Raw genomic sequence first — 23007 nt, 5'->3', positions numbered from 1 at the left:
AAAGAGAGCCTTTTTCACTGAGTGTGAGGAGGTGGAAGGAATTGGAGAGAAAGGAGCATTGATGAGAGTGAATTTAGTAGAACCAGAGCATGAAGGAAGAAATGTAAGAAACAGGTATAAGGCTGTCAGGATTGGAGCCTGACAGGTAGGGAGGTTGATGTAAAACAGGGAAATGGAAAATAAGGTGGCCATGAAGAGAGCTGTGTTTCTGGTGCCTCCACCAACTCCCATCACTACCTACTTAATTGATTAAAAATGGTTAGGAACTGTATTTTAAAGTTATTTTATTGTGAAACTATAACTAAACATTCATTTACAAGTAAAATAAAATGTAGTAAAAATTATGTACGTGTGGGCTTTTTTTTGCAGTGGACAGTAGTTCTGATCAGGCCATGATAAACCTGTTGGCTGGCTTGGAGGATGATGGGTATCAAATGGGAGGACACAGAACGTTATCTCAAAATAATTCTCTTGGAAGCTATAGAAATCTCCAGAACAGTGATGATGAAGAAAATGAACCACAAATTGAAAAGGAAGAGATGGAACTCAGTTTGTTAATGTCCCAAAGATGGGATAGCACCATTGAAGAGCATGGGGCAAAAAGAAGGTATGTATTTGACATGGAAAACAGGATTTTCCTTTTTGTAAAGAAATATTTGTCCTTTTTCCCAAATACTTCATGTTTTCAACTCCTGTGAATGAGCAACTCTAAATGAAGTAACTTAAATACTCATACACTACCGCTGACTTACAGAAGAGACTCCCATTGAGCATTGGAGCTCCGGGTAGATCTCAGGCTAGATATGGCTTTTAAAGTGGTGATACTTGATAATCACTTTTATATGTGTGTTTTTTGTATCCAAGCCTCTAATTTTGCTGTCGAGAACATATTTTAAGGTAGCTTTTTCCTGTATCTATGTTCCTGATCTGTCATCCTTTTCATTATAATCAGTTTAGAGCCTTGCTGTATAGGTTTGACACTTGATGTACCTGGAGTGAATGTTTAGGAAATACATTTGTAAAGACTGACCCGACAGTCCAACAATAGCACCATGTGTTCCTGTTCACCTTGGGGGCAATGATTAAATCTTATGGTGCACACTTCTTTTCTGGACCACCAGCAGTAGGCTGATCCTTTAAGATAAGGGACTCCCACTTACCTCCACCATAATTCTTTCCAGCCAGAGGTTTTTTGCAATCTAAAAATATACGGCTCTTATCAGGGTTGTTTAATTTTCTTTAGGTCAGTGAGCAAAAATATGCATAGAAGCTCAACTGAAGAGGAGGATTCATCTTCAGAAGAAGAAATGGAATGGAGTGGTAACAGTTTGCTTCTAGCTAATCTCTCTATACCTCAGTTAGATGGAACTGCAGATGAAAATGGTGGTAAGTAAATAGTAAAACTACTTTAAAAATTACACCTTTTAAACAAATCCTTTAAAAATTGAGTTACTGCATGGACATAAATGGTTTCCTGATCAGTGTACCAATCCTGGAAGATCTGACTGCCCTCAACTCCCAAGTCAGTGGGAAGATGTGCTCTCAGCACTTTGCAGGAAATGACCCATAAATACTGTAAATTGGCTTATAAGATGATTAATCATAAAAGGCTTATGGTTCTCCCAACTGTACCTTCCCTCTCCTGCCCTGCTTTTTTTTTTGGTCTGAGTAAAGAGGGTCTTAAATTAATCTTAAGGGAGAGGGTAAAGCTCATCCAGTTACCATAGGGATTTTTTTTTAAATTTGTTTGAAATTTTTATTATGCATACACACTATAGAAATTACTATTTTCATGAAACCATTTAGTCTGCCAGGATTTCACCTTAAGTATATTGAATTTAGTAAACTTGTGAAAGAATCCAGACTCCCTATGTACTGTTGTTCAGTTATATACCACCCATAATTAATGCAGTGTAACTCACTTTCAGCCTTCATTTCATTCAATATATTGCATATCTATATCCTGAAATTGCATGAGTTTAAAACTGTGTAACAGCAAGCAGGAACAAGTTAGCAAGGAAGAAGTTTCAAGTTTCAGAATTTAAAAAAAAAAAAAGAAAAAATTCTCCCTTTACCTCATTACCTCTGCAAAAATAAAAAAGGTCTGAAATTACTTCAATTCATAGTGTGGGTAGTGTGATTTTGATAAGAGAATATTTAAATACTATTTTCTACTTACTTTTAGTAAGGTGATCTCTATATTATCTTTATATAAGTATATTGAACAAGGTAATGAAATATAAATAGAGAGAGAGAGAGAACAAATACTTGGTTCTGTGGCAAAGGAATCCTAATATTAAGATGAAGTATTTGCTTTAGTTTTTTTCTAATAGTAGTCATTTTTCTTTAATGAGAGAGACAAGGTAGGTGAGGTAATATCTTTTACTGGACCAATTTCTACTGGTGGAAGGTTCAAGCTTTCAAGATACAGGGCTCTTCAAGTCTGGGGAAGGAAGCAGAGTGACACAAACCTTGTACCTTCAACCAACAGAAGTTGGTCCAGTAAAAGATATTACCTCACCTGCTTGTGTTTCTCATATTCTGAGACCAACATAGAATCATAGAATATCAGGATTGGAAGGGACCTCAGGAGGTCATCTAGTCCAACCCCATGCTCAGAGTAGGATCAGTCCCCAACTAAATCATCCCAACCAGGGCTCTTTGTCAAGCCTGACCTTAAAAACTTCTTAAGAAGGAGATTCTACCACCTCCTTAGTTAACCCATTCCAGTGCTTCACCACCCTCCTAGTGAAAAAGTTTTTCCTAATATCCAACCTAAACCTCCCCCACTGCAACTTGAGACCATTACTCCTTGTTCTGTCATCTGCCACCACAGAGAACAGTCTAGATCCATCCTCTTTGGAACCCCCTTTCAGGTAGTTGAAAGCAGCTATCAAATCCCCTCTCATTCTTCTCTTCTGCAGACTAAACAATCCCAGTTCCCTCAGCCTCTCCTCATAAATCATGTGCTCCAGCCCCCTAATCATTTTTGTTGCCCTCCGCTGGACTCTTTCCGATTTTTCCACATCCTTCTTGTAGTGTGGGACCCAAAACTGGACACCGTACTTAGATCAGGCCTAACCAATGCCGAATAGAGGGGAATGATCATGTCCCTCAATCTGCTGGCAGTGCCCCTACTTATACATCCCAAAATGCCATTGGCCTTCTTGGCAACAAGAGCACACTGTTGATTCATATCCAGCTTCTCGTCCACTGTAACTCCTAGGTCCTTTTCTGCAGAACTGCTGGCTAGCCACTCGGTCCCTAGTCTGTATCAGTGCATGGGATTCTTCCGTCCTAAGTGTAGGACTCTGCACTTGTCCTTGTTGAACCTCATCAGATTTCTTTTGGCCCAATCCTCTAAATTGTCTAGGTCCCTCTGTATCCTATCCCTACCCTCCAGCATATCTTCCACTCCTCCCAGTTTAGTGTTATCTGCAAACTTGCTGAGGGTGCAGTCCACGCCATCCTCCAGATCATTAATGAAGATATTGAACAAAACCGGACCCAGGACCGACCCTTGGGGCACTCCGCTTGATGCCGGCTGCCAGCTAGACATGGAGCCATTGATCACTGCCTATTGAGCCCGAGGATCGAGCCAGCTTTCTATTCACCTTATAGTCCATTCATCCAGTCCATACTACTTTATCTTGCTGGCAAGAATACTGTGGGAGACCGTATCAAAAGCTGCTAAAGTCAAAGAATAACACGTCCACTGCTTTCTCCTCATCCACAGAGCCAGTTACCTCATCATAGAAGGCAGTCAGGTTAGTCAGGCATGACTTGCCCTTGGTGAATCCATGCTGACTTTTTCCTGATCACTTTTCTCTCCTCTAAATGCTTCAAAATTGATTCCTTGAGGATCTGCTCCATGATTTTTCCAGGGACTGAGGTGAGGCTGACTGGCCTGTAGTTCCCAGGATCCTCCTCCTTCCCTTTTCTAAAGATGGGCACTACATTAGCCTTTTTCCAGTCGTCCGGGACTTCCCCCGATTGCCATGAGTTTTCAAAGATAATGGCCAATGGCTCTGCTATCACATCCGCCAACTCCTCTAGCACCCTCGGATGCAGTGCATCCGGCCCCATGGACTTGTGCTCGTCCAGCTTTTCTAAATAGTCCTGAACCACTTCTTTCTCACTTGACAGAGGGCTGGTCACCTCCTCCCCATGCTGTGCTGCCCAGTGCAGTAGTCTGGGAGCTGACCTTGTTTGTGAAGACAGAGGCAAAAAAAGCATTGAGTACATTAGCTTTTTCCACATCCTCTGTCACTAGGTTTCCTCCCCCATTCAGTAAGGGGCCCACACTTTCCTTGACCTTCTTGTTGCTAACATACCTGTAGAAAACCTTCTTGTTACTCTTAACATCCCTTGCTAGCTGCAATTCCAAGTGTGATTTGGCCTTCCTGATTTCACTCCTGCATGCCCGAGCAATATTTTTATACTTCTCCCTGGTCATTTGTCCAGTCTTCCAGTGAAGCTTCTTTTTTGTGTTTAAGATCAGCAAGGATTTCATTGTTAAGTCAGGCTGGTCGCCTGCCATATTTACTATTCTTTGTACACATCGGGATGGTTTGTTCCTGCAACCTCAATAAGGATTCTTTAAAATACAGCCATCTCTCCTGGATTCCTTTCCCCCTCATGTTATTCTCCCAGGGGATCTTGCCCATCAGCTCCCTGAGGGAGTCAAAGTCTGCTTTCCTGAAGTCCAGGGTCCGTATTCTGGTGCTCTCCTTTCTTCCTTGTTTCAGGATCCTGAACTTGACCATCTCATGGTCGCTGCCTCCCAGGTTCCCATCCACTTTTGCTTCCCCTACTAATTCTTACATTTGTGAGCAGCGGTCAAGAAGAGCTCTGCCCCTACTTGGTTCCTCCAACACTTGCACCAGAAAATTGTAACATGGTTACATCATTATATTTTTTAATATAGTTTTGAGACACTGTATTAATTGTACTAAATGGACTACAAACTTGAAATTGCAGATTAAATTCAAACTCTACAACACCGTATTTCTTAGTCTGAAATCTAGCTGGTTAGCATGAAATTCTTATTAATTACCTCCCTAGGGTGAAAATTTTGCCCTCTTATGCATGTGCACAAATCTCTATAAAATTAATGCAATTTGCATGTGCTCAATAAGGCAAGAATTTGGTTTTTAAACACTGTTTTAAAAAATATATTTTCTGGAATGGTTTTGCATTTTAGAAATATATTTTAAAATAATCCATGAAGGGTTATGATAATATGTTGTGACAGTGCCTCATTGCATTGCAAATTTGAAAGTAATAGTATACAATCACAGATGAGAGAGAGGCTATATGCCTAGTATTTATTCCTTAACAGTAAATAATGACCCTTTGGCAAACTCTTCAATTATTTAGCTGATGAGGTGTCTGGGCATTCTTCTCTTGAATGGAATGTGTATCTCTGTTGTTATCCTTTTATCTGAATAATAACCAAACAAATCCTTCATTGGATTTCCATGATTTATGGAAATGCATGGAGATAGACACAGATCAATAAATAATACACGTTGAAACAGGAGCAAAGCAAATGACTATAGCTAACATCTCAAAATCTGAAATTAAGCTTCTAGTGCTAAATTTATTAATCCTAATAAGCCTGATTTTCAAAGGTAGTGAGCATGTACAGCTCCCTTGACATCATTGGCATTGGTAGGTCAGCACTCCTGAAAATCAGGCCACTTGTATTTAGGTATCTATAGGTGGATTTAGAAGCCTAAATTCTTCCTTTGGTTTAAAAATTTGGCGTGCGTGTATTTGTGTAGTATTTAGGAATGACTGGCAGAATGGCTGCTGCACTAGTTGTTTAAATGATCTGATCTGGTATGACAACTCCTATGCTCATGTGCATCATAGTTAAGGCTGCAAGTCTGTCCTGGAGGTCATGGAAATCATGGATTCTGTGACTTTCCGGGACCTCCGTGATTTCTGCAGTGACCGATGCGGCTGACCCAGGGAATGCCTGAGCAGCTCGGGTAGCCCCTGAGCCAGCCACACCAGCCGCTGCTGGGGCAGTCTCAAGCCACCGTGCCCCTTTCCCCCAAGCAGCAGCAGGAGTTTGGGTGTGGGAGAGGGCTGAGGTAGGGGGGTGGGGTGCGTGAAGGGGTGAGGGCTCTGGGCAGCGCTTACCTCGGGAGGCTCCTTGGAATTGGTGACGTGTCCCTGAGCTCCTATGTGTAGGCATGGCCAGGTCGCTCTGCATGCTGCCTCCATCCTCAGGTGCCGCCTCTGAAGTTCTCATTGGCTGTGACTCCCAAAAAGTAGGAACTGCGGAGCCAGTGCTTGGGGTGGGGGCAGCACACGGAGCCCCCTGGCCGCCCCTACACCTAAGAGCCTACTAGCCCCGCCAAACCCACCCTCTCCACCCGCCCCCTCCCACCCCCCCTGCAGCACCCCTGGGCTGCCCTCTGCCCCAAAGCACCCAAGATTTAATCAGGATTTATAGTAAAAGTCATGGACAGGTCACAGGCCGTGAATTTATGTTTACTGCCTGTGACCTGTCCATTACTTTTACCAAAAATACCTGTGCCTAAAACATAGCCGTTTTCATAGTCATAACAATCTTGCCCATAAATAAAATATGATTTTGATTTTTGATGGGAGTTATTTTCATAGAGGTATTTTTAAAATGGTTAATATCTTAAGATAGATATTTTGAAATGAGGGGGAAAAAGTAAAAATAATTGCTTTTCTTCCATTCCAGACAATCCTTTGAATAATGAAAGTTCTCGAACTCACTCCTCCATAATTGCAACAAGTAAAATGTCCGTAAAGACCTCGATGTTTCACAAAGACGCTACTACGCTAGAACCCCCATCTTCTGCTAAGATTACTTTTCAGTGTAAACACACAAGTGCCCTTTCTTCCCATGTTTTGAACAATGAAGATTTAGTAGAAGAGCTTTCACAACCAAACGCTGAAGCAAGACCTGATCTTTCAGTCCATTCTCTCACAAAAGAAAGCACTTACACTGCAAAATGTCCAACATCATTCAGCAATAGTGCCCATTCTGAAAACTCTCACAAGGAAAGTAATAAGAAAGATATTCTTCCAGTTTCTTCATGTGAAAATAATATTTTTGAATATGAAGAAGATATTTCATCGGTGAGCAGACAGATACCAAGTAGGAAGTACACCAGCATCAGAAAGGTAGACAAGGATGATGCCTCTTTTATGCATATGAGCTGCCACATTAGTGATAGTGTGTTGAGTAAAAACTCATTCAGTTTTTCAGAGTTAAGCCTCTCCAAAAATAAAATACCCTCTGAAGCAAATGAAAAATCCAGCAGCACAGGTATAAATAGCTTTTTCCCTTCAACGGTAACAGAAAGTTGTGAATTGGTGTCTTGCTCAGGAGGGAATCGAACTGCAGGGCATTCTGTTGAAAATAGCACTGATGAAGAAGGTAGCCTTAATAAACTTAAAATTAGGTATGAAGAATTTCAGGAGCATAAGACAGAAAAAACAAGCCTCAGTCAACAAGCAGCACATTATATGTTTTTTCCCAGTGTTGTTCTTTCTAATTGTCTCAGCCGACCACAAAAATTAGCTCCTGTGACGTATAAATTACAGCAGGGCAACAGACAATCCAGGTTAAAGCTGAATAAAAAGAAATTGGGTCTTAGCAATCATCAGGAGCCTGCAGATGTCAGTGATGTTGCATCCATGAAGGAAAGCTGCTATACACAAGATGATGCTTGCAGTAACATTCCTGACAAGGACAGTGCATTACCTATTGATTTAGTTCAAGTTCCTCATGGTGCTTTTGAAAACAAAACGCCTGCAAATAATGCTAATTGTATTGATTGCCAATTTAGAGATGGATCCCTGGAAACAGAGCAGTCATTTGGATTATGTGGGAATAAATATACACTCCGAACTAAACGAAAAGTAAATTATGAGACTGAAGACAGTGAATCAAGTTTTGTCATGCACAACTCAAAAATTAGCCTACCTCAGCCCATAGAAAGTGGTGAAAGTTTGGATGGGTCTCAGAAATCTCGAAAACGTAGAAAACTCTCTAAAAAACTGCCACCTGTTATTATCAAATACATTATCATTAATAGATTTAGAGGCAGAAAAAATATGCTTGTTAAAATAGGAAAAATAGACTCTAGTGAGGAACAAGTGATACTTACAGAAGAAAAGATGAACCTATATAAAAAGCTTGCACCTTTAAAGGACTTTTGGCCAAACGTTCCTGACTCCCCTGCAACCAAATATCCTATTTATCCATTGACACCAAAGAAAAGTCACAGAAGGAAAGCAAAACATAAGTCAGCTAAGAAAAAAGTTGGAAAACCACAAAAAACAAGTAGTAAAAATATTAAAAGAACTTTATCTTTCAGAAAAAGAACTCATGCAATCCTTTCTCCCCCTTCACCGTCTTATAATGCTGAAGCTGAAGACTGTGACTATCACTATAGTGACGTTATGTCTAAATTAGGTTTTCTCTCTGAGAGAAGCATAAGTCCAGTAAATGCATCTCCCCCTCGCTGCTGGTCTCCCACTGATCCAAAAGCAGAAGAAATTATGAATGGACTAGACAAAGAAGCTTTACTTATTAAGGGTCCTAACATGTACATCAGCAAGACTGTTAATTCCATTGTAGGAAAAAATAGTCGAGCAAAAACTCAGGTTAAGAAATGTAAAAAGAAATTTGCTACGGTAGCTACTAAGAAAAGGAACAAGATTAATCAGACTAATAAAACAGCAAATGATGGAAAGAAGAAACCTAGGACAAAACAGAGACAAAAAATAGCTGAAAACATGTCATCAAGAAAGCGTATGACATTTAAAGATGAAAAAGGAAATACTCGTTCTACTGCAGAAATTAAATTTGTGCTGAAACATCAAGATCTGCCTGAAATTACTCACAACTTTGGCAGCTCACAACCACTTCTTACTCAGAAAGATGTTCCTCTAACTGGCTATTCAACAGGACATCTACTATCAACACAGCTCCCCCCAACAGTGGATGTACAAGGAAATTCATCTGGCTATTTTCATCCATTGCTGGAAACTGATAAGCCTGTGGGTTTGCAAGGTTTGTCTACTCCAAGAGACAATCTTCATTCGTCTGTCATTTCTGCTCCTGTGATACCTGGAAGGGAAATAACAAAAATAAACTCCCAAAGATCTAAGAGTCAAAATGCTGTGTTTCGAATGAAGGAATCTAGTTTGAGTCAAAATAATATATTTGACCCATCTAACCACTCATCTCAGGTAACACAGAATATATGTAACTCTAAAGATAAAACATCTACAAAGGCAGAAGAGATGATAAATTCACAGACTAGATACTTGTCATCAATTGGAAAATTAAATGAAACACATAGCTTTCCAGATACAATGAAGACAGATCAGTTACATACCACTAATTTTTTGCATTGTAAAGACAATAATCAGCAGCAGATTGTATGCTTACCAGAAGCATCAAAACATGCAGATTCTTATTCTTCTATACTTAAATCATCTGAGGAAAGCCATGGATCGCTTCAGTTGCCTAAGAACTGTTTTGTAACTTCTTTAAGGAGTCCAGTGAAACAGCTAAAATGGGAGCAAAAACAGGGAGGATTTATTTTTGATATGTCTCATTTTAAACCCGAAAGAATAAAACATCGGTCTTTGTCAGAAACCATCTCACAAACAAAAACTATCTCCCAGTGCAAAAACAGGACTGTAATGACCCCATCAGCATTCAGTGAAGGACAGTCTGGATTAGCTGTTCTAAAGGAGTTACTACAAAAGAGACAGCAAAAAGCACAACATGCAGGTATTTTGCAAGAGCCATTATCAGTTACACCTCAGATAAACAAAAGTATTTCTTGCTCTCCTGAACAGCATAAAGCAATTAAAAGATCACAGTCAGTCACATCACCAAGAAAGTCTCGTGCTCCCAGAAATACAAAACCTAAAGAAAAAACACCGAAACCTTTAAAAGTGGATTCTTCAAACCAGCATAACACTAATCAGATTGACCACTTTATATCTGATGACAGCCCTGGTTTTTTTTCAGACCCAGGCTTTGAAAGCTGTTACTCACTTGAAGACAGCCTGTCACCAGACCATAATTACAATTTTGATATTAATACCATAGGGCAGACTGGATTTTGTAGTTTGTACTCTGCAAGTCAGTTTGTCCCAGCAGATCAAAGTCTGCCACAGAAGTTTTTGAGTGATGCAGTTCAGGATCTTTTTCCTGGACAAACAGCAGAAAATGAACTTTTCGGTCATAACAGCCAAAAATCTGAGGAAGAAAAACATCGCTCTTCAGACCCAAGTACATGGATAACATCTGGTGCTCTAAGTCCTGAACTTTTTGAGAAAACCTCTATGAATAACAATGAGAACCATCGCCATGGTCAGTGGAGAAACAATGTTCATCCTTCAGCGTCTCGAACTAGCTCATCAGTAGATATTTTCTGTACGCAACAGGCAGGGGACTATGTAAATGAGAAGTTCAAGTTGAATAGAAATCCAGTAAATAAAGAGGTATTTCTTAGCCTTCCACAGTCAAGCTGTTCAGACTTCATTCAAAGCTGCACTAGAAAAGAAACCACTTTTGAACCATGTCAGCCACTTGGTTCAATTAATACCTCTTTTACTTCCGTATTGTCTTCTCCGGATGGTGAACTCGTGGATGCAGCTTCTGAGGATTTAGAGTTGTATGTTTCAAGAAACAATGAAGGATTAACTCCAACTCCAGACAGTTCACCACGATCAACCAGTTCTCCCTCACAGTCAAAGAATGGAAGTTTTACGCCTCGTACTGCTCACATTCTTAAACCTCTCATGTCACCACCAAGTCGTGAAGAAATCATGGCAACTTTGCTAGATCATGACCTTGCAGAAACAATTTACCAAGAACCATTTTGCAGCAATCCTTCTGATGCACCAGAAAAGCCAAGGTAATTTGTCTGTACACTTCTATTATAAGGCATTTCTATATGTATGTATATTTGTAATTCTGTTAAATCTAATTACATGTATTCCTAAAGCTAATTTTAGCTATATATAGGAATTTTTCACTCTCCGATGTAAAAGATTTGAAGTGATAAACTTAAATTCCACGGCTTTTGTTTTAACTCTGTAGTTAAATAAAATAGAATAATTGTCCTTCCCTTACCGTTATCCACTTTAATGCCACATGCCAATTTTGTTGTCCCTAAAGATGATCAAAGGAGGAATGAGCTGACTACCTTCTCCTTGGGTGAAGGAAGACATCTGACCATGTGATTTGCTCTAGAACAGGAATAGTCAATTATTTTTCGTCAAGGTCCAAATTTCTTGGTCAAGGTATAGTCAAGGTCCAGACTCCAGAGAAACATTTTTCACACCACAATAGCAATAAAGATAATAAAGTAAATAAAAAGATTTTGCAGTCCATTCAAAAGCGTCTGGTGGTCCATGTTTGGCCCGCGGTCCGCCTGTTGTCCATTCCTGTTCTAGAGATTAGAGCCATGAGGACTCTTCCTGGTTTTCATCTTGAGGACTGCTTGTAATTCTGACAGGTGCATAGATACCCAAACCTTTAATTGATGACAATTGTTGACCATGCTATGATGTATGCAAGTAGTGAAACTGGTCATATATTCACAGTGTACTAAATGATGCTTCCTCACAATGCTGAAATTGTACATGTGTTACCTTTACTAATTGTGTACTAAATGTACTAACAGCTGCTTCTTCCAGAAATTCATTGGCATTTTACATCAGGATCAGAAAGTTGAGTGGTCCTTCAGCTGTGATTCTTTAACCAAATGGGATTTCTGCTTCCTTTCTGAAACTAGAATCATAGAATATCAGGGTTGGAAGGGACCTCAGGAGGTCATCTAGTCCAACCCCCTGCTCAAAGCAGGACCAATCCCCAACTAAATCCCCAGCTACATCATGTTCTAATAAGTTCTACTCCAAAACACCAAGCTACTGTCTTTGCAAATATATTATTACTGACCGTTAAAATTTAATTTTGTTTGAGTGTGAAAAATGGCCTTTCCAGTAGTTTAATAATACTGTACTGAACTACTCTCCATGATGCTAGAGACTCCAGTTTGTTCCCACATTCTTGAACTAATAGGAGTTGAGAGCTGTGTGGAAATGGCACAGTCTGTCTCTGAGGGAAAAGTGATTTCCTTTAGTGATTTCTCTTGCCGATTCAGGAGAGCGTTTGATAGAGTTTGGATGGAACTAAATCACTCCTCTTTTGAAAAATTGATGATTGTCCTAGGATATTTAGTGTGGAAGATAAAAGGTAAAGCAGGTAGCATTTGGAAGAGATCCTTGGGGCACTAAGAGTGATTCAGAAACTCCCATCCCTCTACTAGAAAGAAAGAAAGGAGTTACTCTCAGTAGGTTTCCAATTTAGGGCAGAGTAATAGCTTAAAATATTCTCTTTACAGGGAGATTGGAGGACGGCTTCTCACAGTAGAAACTAGACTTCCAAATGATCTGCCTGAGTTTGAGGGAGATTTCTCATTGGAAGGACTACGCCTCTGGAAGACTGCATTTTCAGCAATGACACAAAGTCCTAGACCAGGTTCACCACCACGTAATTGTCATTCCATTGCTGGCAAAGGAGAAACTAATAGCCATAAAACTAGCGAAGATAAAAAAATAGTCATCATGCCGTGTAAATGCGCACCGAGTCGCCAACAGGTTCAGATGTGGCTTCATGCCAAAGAAGAGTATGAGCATGTCAAGAAGTTGCCTAAGGATCAGCCTGTTGACACTGAGAAAGCAGCAGAGAATTTCAGATCCATAGCATTGCCTGAAGATCAGCCTACTGAAGTGGTAAAAGCAGCTAAGAATTTCAGTTTACCTAGCCTGCAAGACAGCATACCTATTGTGCCTACAAAAGATGCTCCTGTTTCACAGGCAGATCCTACACCAACACAGACCAAGGAAACTTGTGATAAATATATTAATACTGTACAGATTTCTACAAATACCATAGAACCCAGTAAAACTCCACCTGAAAGCGGGACATTGCTGCTTGCTCCTTCAGCAATAGAACTTGATAAAGAAGAAGAGGATGATGATTATTATGTCAATTATAGTTCACCAGATTCACCAGTGCTTCCTCCTTGGCAACAAGCAGCATCCCCAGATTCCAAACCATCTAGTTTAGAAGATGCAGACTGGCAGAGTCAGAACATAATTTCATCACCTGTGGAAGAAAATGACACAGCACCCAGTGGGAATGTACAGAAACATGTCAAAGATGAAGGTCGGGCATCCTTCAGCACATCTCCACTTCTGGTCAGAGAAGGTTCTGGAAATTCCGAATCAGTTTGCCTTCATAGCACACCCATTGTACAGAGAAAATGTCAAGAAAGAATAGCTGAAGCACTTGATTTTACCCCTTTATCAACAGGTAAATTTATTAATTAAGCCAGGTACAACAAGAAGAGGTACAAAAACATTTCCCGCAAATAATAGGAAAAGAGTTTAATATACTTTGAAATAATTGAAAAATAACCCTCTGTCTTCAGGAAGGGCAAGTTAAACATGTTTTTATTTTTGAAAGGGATCTATTTCACAAGTGTTTATCCAGTGAAAGTAATTATTCAATTATTAATTAAGATTTGAGTGTCAGAACACCTTAAAAATTGTGGTACAGTGGCTAGAATATGAATTCTAAAGTGATGGTTAAAACATGAACAACATAACTGAAATTAAATGTTGAGTATTTTTGAGTCATTAAGTCTTTTTTACTTAAGTCACTGGTATGTTTCAAACACATACTTACTTTGAAATTAGAATATAAATATTAAATATCTTAAATTTTAAGACTGTCCAAGATAACTATGTGTTTTTGTCTTATTATACAGTGCCATATAGTCTGTAAAACACACTAGGCTATCAAAGCTGTTCTTAGGACTGGAGGTGATCAATTTGTGCATGTTATAATAGATAGAAGAATTTTCTGTTTCCTGGTAGGTAATTCAGTTTTCTTAGAATATTTGGGGGAAAGTAAATAACATTTGCATTTGTTCTATGTTTTTGCAGAACCAAAGATGCAGAAATTGAATCACAGAAGAGGAAGTAACTCTGACACTCTTCGAAGAGTACTTTTAACAACACAAGTGAAGGTAAATAAGAATTGGAAACAAAGATTCAGGTTTATTAAATTACATTTAAGTGCGCATTCAAGTTCAGATGCAAAAATAGTCCATGTGTCAAGATAAACAAGTACCTTTATCTCACTTGTACTTACATTTTGACCTTTTCAATTTTTGGAATTTGTTGAGTCTGTGATAAATCTCTCTTTTTTATGGGCTTTCATTTTGTTTTTGCTGTTGTGATCTGGGAAATTATTCTTATCTGTGTGTGCGCATGTGTAATAAACACACACAATAGACAGTAATCATGGTAACTAAATGGGAATTATAAAGCTACAAATACAAAAGGAAAAATGAGAGCAAAATGATAAGCATATGTTATTTGATCACATCAAATCCTAAAATGTCTGTCTTTATTCATGTTATGATTTTTTTTGTAAAAAATTGATCATTTCACACACAGTAAGAGTATGTCTCCACAGCAAAAAAAAAAAATAATAATAATAGTAACTGTCAGTGAGTCTCAGAGCTCAGGTCAACTAGCTGCCCGTGCTATGGGGCTAAAAATAGCCATGTAGACATTTTGGGCTCGGTCTGGAACCCTGGTACTGAGACCCTGCCGGGGTCTTATTACCTGGGTTCCAGCCTGAGCCCAAACATCTACGGTTACCCTGTGGTACAAGCCCAAGTCAGTTGACTCAGGCTCTGAGACTTGCTGCTGTGGGGTTTGGTTTGGTTTTGTTTTTCTGCTGTGTAGATGTACCCTAACTCATTGTGTAGACAAAGGCTCAGTGAAAGTTTCCTTATAACTGTTGTAGAGGAGCTTTTAACTTTAGGTTGTTAAATAGGAAAACAGTCACCTGAAGAATGAAACATAAATATACTAATCTACAGATTTTCATCTTTTTGCTGCATATATTTCTTTCAATAGAATCAGTTTGCTGCTCTCAGTGCCCCAAAGAAAGAAACTTCTCAGATTGAAGGACCATCTTTAAACAACTCTTATGGTTTTAAAGTCAGTGTGCAAAACCTGCAGGATGCAAAAGCTTTACATGAGGTAACTTGCTGCAACACCAAACATGCATAACTTTATCCATGCTTTATACTTTTATTTAAGGAAGGAGGAATTTGAAGGGAAAAATATTGTTGAATTCTATCCTTGTTAATCAAGGTTTGGTATTTCTAATTTTTAATAAAGCTTCTATAGTAACTTCTGTCTGAGACTCTCAAAGTTCTTTCCTCCTAACAGCATTGAACTAAGTCTCACAACATCTTTTTTGGCAAAGTAAGTATTATTCCCATTTCCCAATAGAGGAAACTAAACTATAGTTGTTCAAAGGACTCCTATTAACTTGAAATCTAACGAGTTAAAAGTAGTTTTAGATACTCCATAAACCCCTAAACCATTACTAATTTGGGTATTTTTAATGGTTTTTAAACTGTTTTTCCTCTTATCTATTGCTTTATGAGAAACTGAAAGAAAATACACAAAGTGCTGTCAAATGTACAAAGTAAACAAACTCAAAAGAGGGTAAAGGCAATAGTTTAACCTATCAGTTACTATAATCTTAGGTGTTGCGATAACACGAAAAAAAAATCAGACTTTTTTTTTTTTACGTTAACTGTCTCCCTTTTATGGCTAGTCCAAGATTACAAAGGATGGCAGTTCTAGAACCAGGAATACAATACCCATAACCTGACTCTCAATCCTTTCTGTTAACCATTAGGCCACACTCCTCTGTTGAATTTTTATTTTTGCTATTGCCCTTACTGCGAAGGAAAGGGTAAAGATCCCTATTCAGCATAGCATGTAAGCACATGCACACAGAGGTGTCAGAAGTTTACTTTGAATGGGGGCAGGAGGTGGAGACATAGGAATGGGAGTGGAGTGGATGCTGTATATGGGGAGACTTGTGTGGACAGGGTGGAGAGGAACAGCTCAAGACTCAGAGTGGTGCAGGGTTCTAGTTGTTCACGTGTCTCTCGCCAGCTGCTGTGGGTAGCTGCTCCCGGCCCTGACCCAATCACCGCAGTTCCTACCTGCTTCCCACCCTGATCCCAGACACTGCAGCAGCCACTCTAGCCCCTCCATGTCTTGCTCTTCCTTCTGCCCTCTGTGTGTGTATGCAGTTTACAGGGAACATTGCTTCCCAGAATGTGTAGGAGTGTGACATGTGGGTCCAAAAACCTGGATCAGCTTACACAATATTTCTACTGCAGGAGCGCTGTATGCCCCCAACCCCCATCCCCAGGTCCATCACTCCTTCGTACTTAACTTTAAGCAAGTGAGTAGTCCTCATGAAGTTAAAGTGCTTAAGTGTTACCGTAATTTGGGCCAAAATGCTTTTGAATGATCACTTAAGCTGAAATGTTATCACTCCTTCAGCATGTCCTTCAGAATAGCCTCCTCATTCACCCTCCAACTTTTCTGTGCGGTTCTACTGGGCTCTGTCTTTGGTCCCCTTCTCTTCTCCCTTGCCACGGTATCTCATAGTAATCTCTTCTCTAAACACAACTTCAAGTACTGTCTGTATGCTGATGGCTCACAGATCTACCTCTCTACTCCAGACCTGTCTCCTGTCGGAACTAAAATCTCGGTCTGTGTCACATTTCCTCGTGGATGTCCAGCCATCAGTTCAAAATCAACACAGCTAAAACAAAGACTCTTTATCTTCCCTGCCAAGTCCTCCCACTAACTCTTTTCTTGATTACTGTGGACCACACCACCATTCTGCCTGTCACTCAGGCCTGTAACCTGGACGTAATCTTCAATTTAGATCTCTCTCTAGGTCCTTACATCCTGGCTATGTCTAAATCTTGTCAATTCTTTCTGCATAACATCTCCAAGTATAGCCTTTCCTATCTATCCACAAAGTAAAACTCTCATCCAGGCTCTTGTCTTGCATCTTGATTAATGCAACATCCTACTATCTGGCCTTGACAAATGCAGACTTGCTCTGCTCATCTCCATTCAGAATTCTAATGCAAAGACCGTTTTCCTAGCTTGTCACTTTGACCATATCATCCCTCTCTTTGCATTCCTTTATTGCTCCCCCCATTGCATCAGACGTAAGCTGCTTGTATTCACTTTCACGGGCCTTCATAGTCAATCGCCACCCTCCCTATCATCCCATTTGCTCTTGAGCTGTCGACACTTGCCTCTGATTAACCCATTAATACAGCTTCCATCACCCACTTATTAAATTTTCAAATAAACACCTTTGTGCTTTCTCTCATGCTGATAATGACTGCTTAATTTTTAGTCTAAAAAGTTTGAAGCTTAATATACCCTAAAAATATTGTGTCAAAATTAAACGAACTATTGCTCCCTATTAACGATTGAGAAACCCTAATTCAGGGGCACTTAACCATTAAAGATTCCTCCTTTCATCATGCTCTAGTTCAATCAGAAGTTATGGGAATGATGCAGAAATTATTGAGTAAAATTCAGTGGCCCGTGTTATACATAGGGCCCTACCAAATACACGGCCATGAAAAATGCCGTGACCATGAAATACACAGACCGTGAAATCTGGTCTTTTGTGTGCTTTTACCCTGTACTATATGGATTTCATGGGAGAGGCCAGCGTTTCTCAAATTGGAGATCCTGACCCAAAAGGAAGTTGTGGGGGGGTGGTCACAAGATAGGGGGCTCACAGTATTGCCACTCTTACTTCTGCACTGCCTTCAGAGCTGGGCTGCCAGAGAGCGGTGGCTGTTGGCCAGGCGCCCAGCTCTGAAGGCAGCGCACCGCCAGCACCAGCACAGAAGTAAGGGTGGCAAGACCATACCATGCCACCCTTACTTCTGTACTACTGCCTTCAGAGCTGGGCAGCCGGACAGTGGTGACTGCTTACTGAGGGCCCAGCTCTGCAGGCAGCAGCACAAAAGTAAGGGTGATAATACCACACCATGCCATCCTTACTTCTGTGCTGCTGCTGGCGGCGGCTCTGCCTTCAGAGCTGGGCTCCCAGCCAGCAGCCGACACTCTCCAACTGCCCAGCTCTGAAGGCAGCACCACTGCCAACAGCAGTGCAGAAGTAAGGGTAGCAGCACCGCAACCCTGCCTACAATAACCTTGTGACCCCCCCCCAACTTCTTTTTGGGTGAGGACCCCTACAATTACAATTACAAATGTGAGATCTAAATAGCTGAAATCATTAAATTTATTATTTTTAAAATCCTATGACCGTGAAATTGACCAAAATGGACTGTGAATTTGGTAGGGCCCTAGTTATACAGAATGTTAGACTAGATGATCATAATAGCCCATTCTGGTCTTAAAATTTATGACCATATGAGGAGTAACTTGTCTTTATCTATACAGTAGAAGCTTTTTTAACCGGCATGCTGGGGGAACAGGGGTTGCCGGTAAATTGAAAATGCCAGTTAACTTAGAGGGAGGGGTTTAGAATGCTGGGGGAGGATGCGGGGCAGGGGCATAGGAGGGGCTGTGGGGCACAGGTTCTGGGAGGGAGTTTGGGTCCGGGACGGGGATTGGGGCACAGGAGAGGCTTGGGGTGCCAGACGGGGGGGTCGCGCTCACCTCTGGGGGCTCCTTGCAAGTAGCTCCCCATCCCTGGTGCTCCTGGCAGAGGCGCAGCCAGGCGGCTCTGCAAGCAGGCACGCTGCCTCCATCGGCAGGCGCCGATCCCTGCAGCTCCCATTGGCCACAGTTCCCAGCCAATGGGCTGGGAGCCGCAGAGTCAGCCCTCGGAGGGGGGGACGGAGGCAGCGTGCCTGCAGAGCTGCCTGGCCACAAGCCCCCTCCCGGACCCAAACTCCCTCCCCGAGCACGCCCCACAGCCCCTCCCCTGCCCCCTGCCAGCCCCACACCAACCGCACTATAAACTGGACTTTCAGTGCAGATCAGAAATGCTGATTTATAAAGTTTGCCAGTTAGTGAAGTGCCAGATAAAAGAGCTTTTACTATATAACTTCTTCTGGTGATTCTGAGCCACTAGAAATCTGCCAAAAACTCTGATAAATTCTGTGGAAACTTTTGGAAAATGTACAGTCCTGTCACCAAGATCTTCACCAATAGAGCTTCTAAACTCCCGATAATCTTCTGGGTTTTGTTCTCTTTAACTCCTATGTTGAGCTCTAAAGAAGAACAAAAAAATCAAATATTCAGTTATTTGCACCTTCAGATCATGTGTCTTATTTTGATGGGAATAACTTTTGAAACTTATCAGACAATACATAAAACACATTTGGTGGATGCTAAATTACTCTAATTATCTATTTAGGCTGAACTTGATATTTAGATTGTCATTACTCAGAAAGCCAGAACTGTTTTATTTCAAATTTAGAAGGATCATAACCAGAAGGGCTAGATACTTAATACTGCACAAAAAGTGTTACCAAAAAACTCAACAATCCATTTTGATTCAGTAAATTGTTTAACTTTCTTACTGAAAAAGCCCAGTACTTCCACTTTGTTAACTGATGATGCATGAGGTAGGACTCAGGAGGTAGCCGGACCCCTGAGCAATATAGTGCACTGTCTTGATGACTGGTAGAACCACAGTCAGTTTCAGCTTAATTTTAACTTTCACTTTTAGAAAGTAATTTTTTGGTTTGGAGGAAAATATTCCAAATGTACTGTTTTCCTGAATCTGTTGACAGACTGATACTGTAGCTGTATCTGCTTAGTCCGGATTTATATATCATGCCAAGCCATGCCAAACTATTGTATATAAGTACTAAGAAGCATGATGCATTAATTTCAAAGACATTGAGAAAAGAGAGGAAGAACTGTGTTTGGAGCTTTCCCTCTTCTCACCCACCTCCAACCTTTTGCTACTTCCTTGTCCCTCTTGTGTCCAGTACTCTGCTGCTTCCTTGTCCTGATCTTTGCATAACTGCTAGATTCACTTCAACTCCAGTCCTCTGATTCTTCCATACTCAGTTTTTTATCCCCATAATCTACAAACAAGCAAACTGACTTTTGTACTGCTTGAAATGACCTTCCGTTATAAAACAAAGGAGTACTACTACCTGTGTCTTCTCATATTCTTCCCCACGTGGGCACTCCCTGTGCAACAAGGGATGCTAACTATTGTGCATTCTAGAAAAAAAAAAAAAACAGGATTTCGTTTCTTCCTTAAAACTTCTAAGCTTTGTTTTCTTTTTTAAAAGCTAGATTCCCACCTATATGGGATAAGCAAGGAATGTATTAACAAATACCCACATTGCTTTTTTCAAAATGAAAATGTCATTTTGCAGAGAAAATGGAAAATACAAAAAATGGAATAACCCTAAATTCATGTTATAGTGTAGAATTACCAAATCTTTGTATGTCCATTGACCAACTAAATGGAAAGATGTTCTTGTGGTCCCGGGTATTTTGTTTAAGACTCTCAGAACTTCTCTGTGAATTTTTTCCAAATCATTTAATCTCTCTATGCCTGTTTCCCCATCTGTAAAAAATGGAGCTGAGGTGGTACTTTGTTGCACACAAATATTGAGGCTAAATTCAATATGATTTGTAAAGCAGTTTGGATTCTCTGATGAAAAATGGTATGGAAGTGAAAAGTGTTATAATTTAATATTATGGATTATGTAATTTTCATGTTCTTGGTGCTGCCATTTGAAATGTTTAATCAAGATTTAAAGGACCAGGAGAACAGTACCCATTAGAAAACAAACATTCAATATGTAAAAATTATTCCAAGTTGGTTTACTTAAAAATACGGTTGTCTACTGGTAACCTTGCACAAAACAATTAATATTTTTTTAAAAACAGATTCTAAAAATGTAGGCTTAGTCAGCTGTTTTTTACCTCTTATGTGTTAGTAGTTTTATATAAATGTATTGGATCCTTGCTTATAATGATTTCATTTATATGAATAATCTGCTTCTTTCAAAACTGTGCGAAATTTAGTTGTTTGAAAAGAGCCACAAAATATAAACTTGTACTTGGGTTTTCTTTGATGTAGGTCCAAAACCTTACACTCATCAGTATGGAGTTACATGCTCGAACCAGACGAGACTTGGAGCCAGACCCTGAATTTGATCCTATCTGTGCTTTATTCTTCTGCATCTCATCTGACACAGCACTGCCAAATACTGATAAAAGAGAAATCACTGGTGCTATAGTGATTGATAAAGACAGAACAATCTCAAGCCAAGGTTCCTATTTATTTTTTTTCTTAAGAGTACTTTGCCAAAATCTGTATCTTGTAAAAATGAAGCATTAGCAAGCCATGATCAAATATGGTTCTATAGTATTGTTTTAACTCATTTAATTTTCTCTTGTGAGTATTGGATGAAAGGCCATATTAAGCATAGGTAGAGTTTTCCTGCTTATATCTTCCTATGAACCATCGCATAGGTTGTAAACCACAGATGTGATACATGTATGCAGTAGACCTGTGTTTGTGTAGTCCTGAGCAAGCTCCTGCAGTGTTCTAGAGGTGTAAAGAGGAAAATTTGCCTTAGTCTCCTGCTGAAATTGCTGGCTAGCTACAAATAGAAAATGTTAAATCAAGACAGTATGTTTAATATTTTACTTAAGGGTTATATTTGTGGTTTTATCTGATCCTTTTAGGATCTAAACAGGGGCCCTTATTGTATTGTACCTTTTTGGCTTTGTTTAGACCAGTGATACTCAACCTGTGGCTCTAGAGCCGGATGTGGCTCTTCATGGCCCTACAGGCGGCTCTCGCAATGTAGGCATCTGATCGGCGCTCCACTCTATCAGGCAGCGCGGGGAGCACTGAGCAAATGGACCGGCAGTGTGGGAGTCGCTGAAGTTCCCCCTCCCAAAGGGGGAAAGAAAAGGAGCTGCTGGGATTCCCCCACAGGTAAGAGTAGAGATCACCTCCCACCCAGCAGCCGGGGGGTAGAATGGGGAGAGACCACCACTCCTTCTTCCCAGCAGCCAGGAGGGGATGGAGAGAGAGAGAGTGTGCTGCTGGGAAAGGGGATGGTGGGTCGTGTCATGATGTGTCAATATATGATGATGATGTGACACTGCATCATCATCAGACATTGAGGAAACATCATGACACAAAGATCACAATGTCGGTACTTGATTTTAAGGTGCTCTGCAACTCCATTTAATGGTGAAGTGGCTCTCCAGCTGTTAAAGGTTGAGTACCACTGGTTTAGACTATTAAAAAAAGTCCTGTTTCTTTTAAGATTTATTCTGGGGAATTAAAAAAAAAAAGTGGCATTATAGCTGTATATTAAACCACAAAATACTGTCTAACAATAAAGGCATAGCCCAAAACCTACCAATAAAAAGGAAATTTAGTCTTAAGGCAACAGTTCCATCCTTCACCTGCTTCTTTAAGATATTGCAGGAATTTTATGGGTTTAGGTGAAGTCCCTAATATTACTCTTAATGTAGCTTATTCTGGTATTTGTTTCTTTGTTAGTATTTTTAATTAACTCCATTATTGTACTGAGTGAGAGTTGTCATGAGAGACTGTTATGGCGCCTTAGGAACTGCTCTGAAAAATTATGAAGAAAACTCTGTGAATAAGACTAGTAGTATATTGAAAAATCAGACATACTGATCTGCAGAATTTATTTAGTGATAAAATGAGGTAGTTCATTTAAATGTTGTGATAATCTTTCTTCCTTGTTATTGTAAGTGCTCTCACTGTTTTCTCAGTGAAGAGCTTGTTGAGCTCCTTGAGGAGTGACTTGAGACTGAGCTGCACATCATTTTACATTATTGCATTTTAAGTGATAGCCTGTATTTTAATTAATTCTGAAAATGCACAGAATTATTTTTTGAGCTAATGTGGTCTAATGTATTCATTTTTTATCAAGCTCCTTTTAAAACTCCAGTTGATTGGTTTAATCAGAGATGTTATGATCTGTTATGTAAGGGAATTTTGAAGACACAGTTGTTGTTCTGCTTCATTACACTTCTTCTCTAATTGGTTATTTTTTATTTCCTCGAGTCGGG

General features: G+C 40.1%; 1 protein-coding gene across 1 annotated transcript in view; it reads left to right on the top strand.

The window, feature by feature from the left end:
• REV3L (REV3 like, DNA directed polymerase zeta catalytic subunit) overlaps positions 1–23007 on the top strand; it is a 247979-nt gene that overhangs the window by 148549 nt on the left and 76423 nt on the right. Inside the window, 7 exon segments of the mRNA XM_037894643.2 lie at positions 370–607; positions 1244–1386; positions 6725–10931; positions 12423–13396; positions 14032–14114; positions 15016–15141; positions 21026–21218. Coding sequence (XP_037750571.1) covers positions 370–607; positions 1244–1386; positions 6725–10931; positions 12423–13396; positions 14032–14114; positions 15016–15141; positions 21026–21218 — 5964 coding nt within the window.

This window comes from Chelonia mydas, chromosome 3, assembly GCF_015237465.2.
Source record: "Chelonia mydas isolate rCheMyd1 chromosome 3, rCheMyd1.pri.v2, whole genome shotgun sequence".
Taxonomy (NCBI): Eukaryota; Metazoa; Chordata; order Testudines; family Cheloniidae; genus Chelonia; species Chelonia mydas.
Note: the sequence above shows the minus strand (reverse complement) of the source record. Positions and strands in the feature narration are given on the sequence as shown.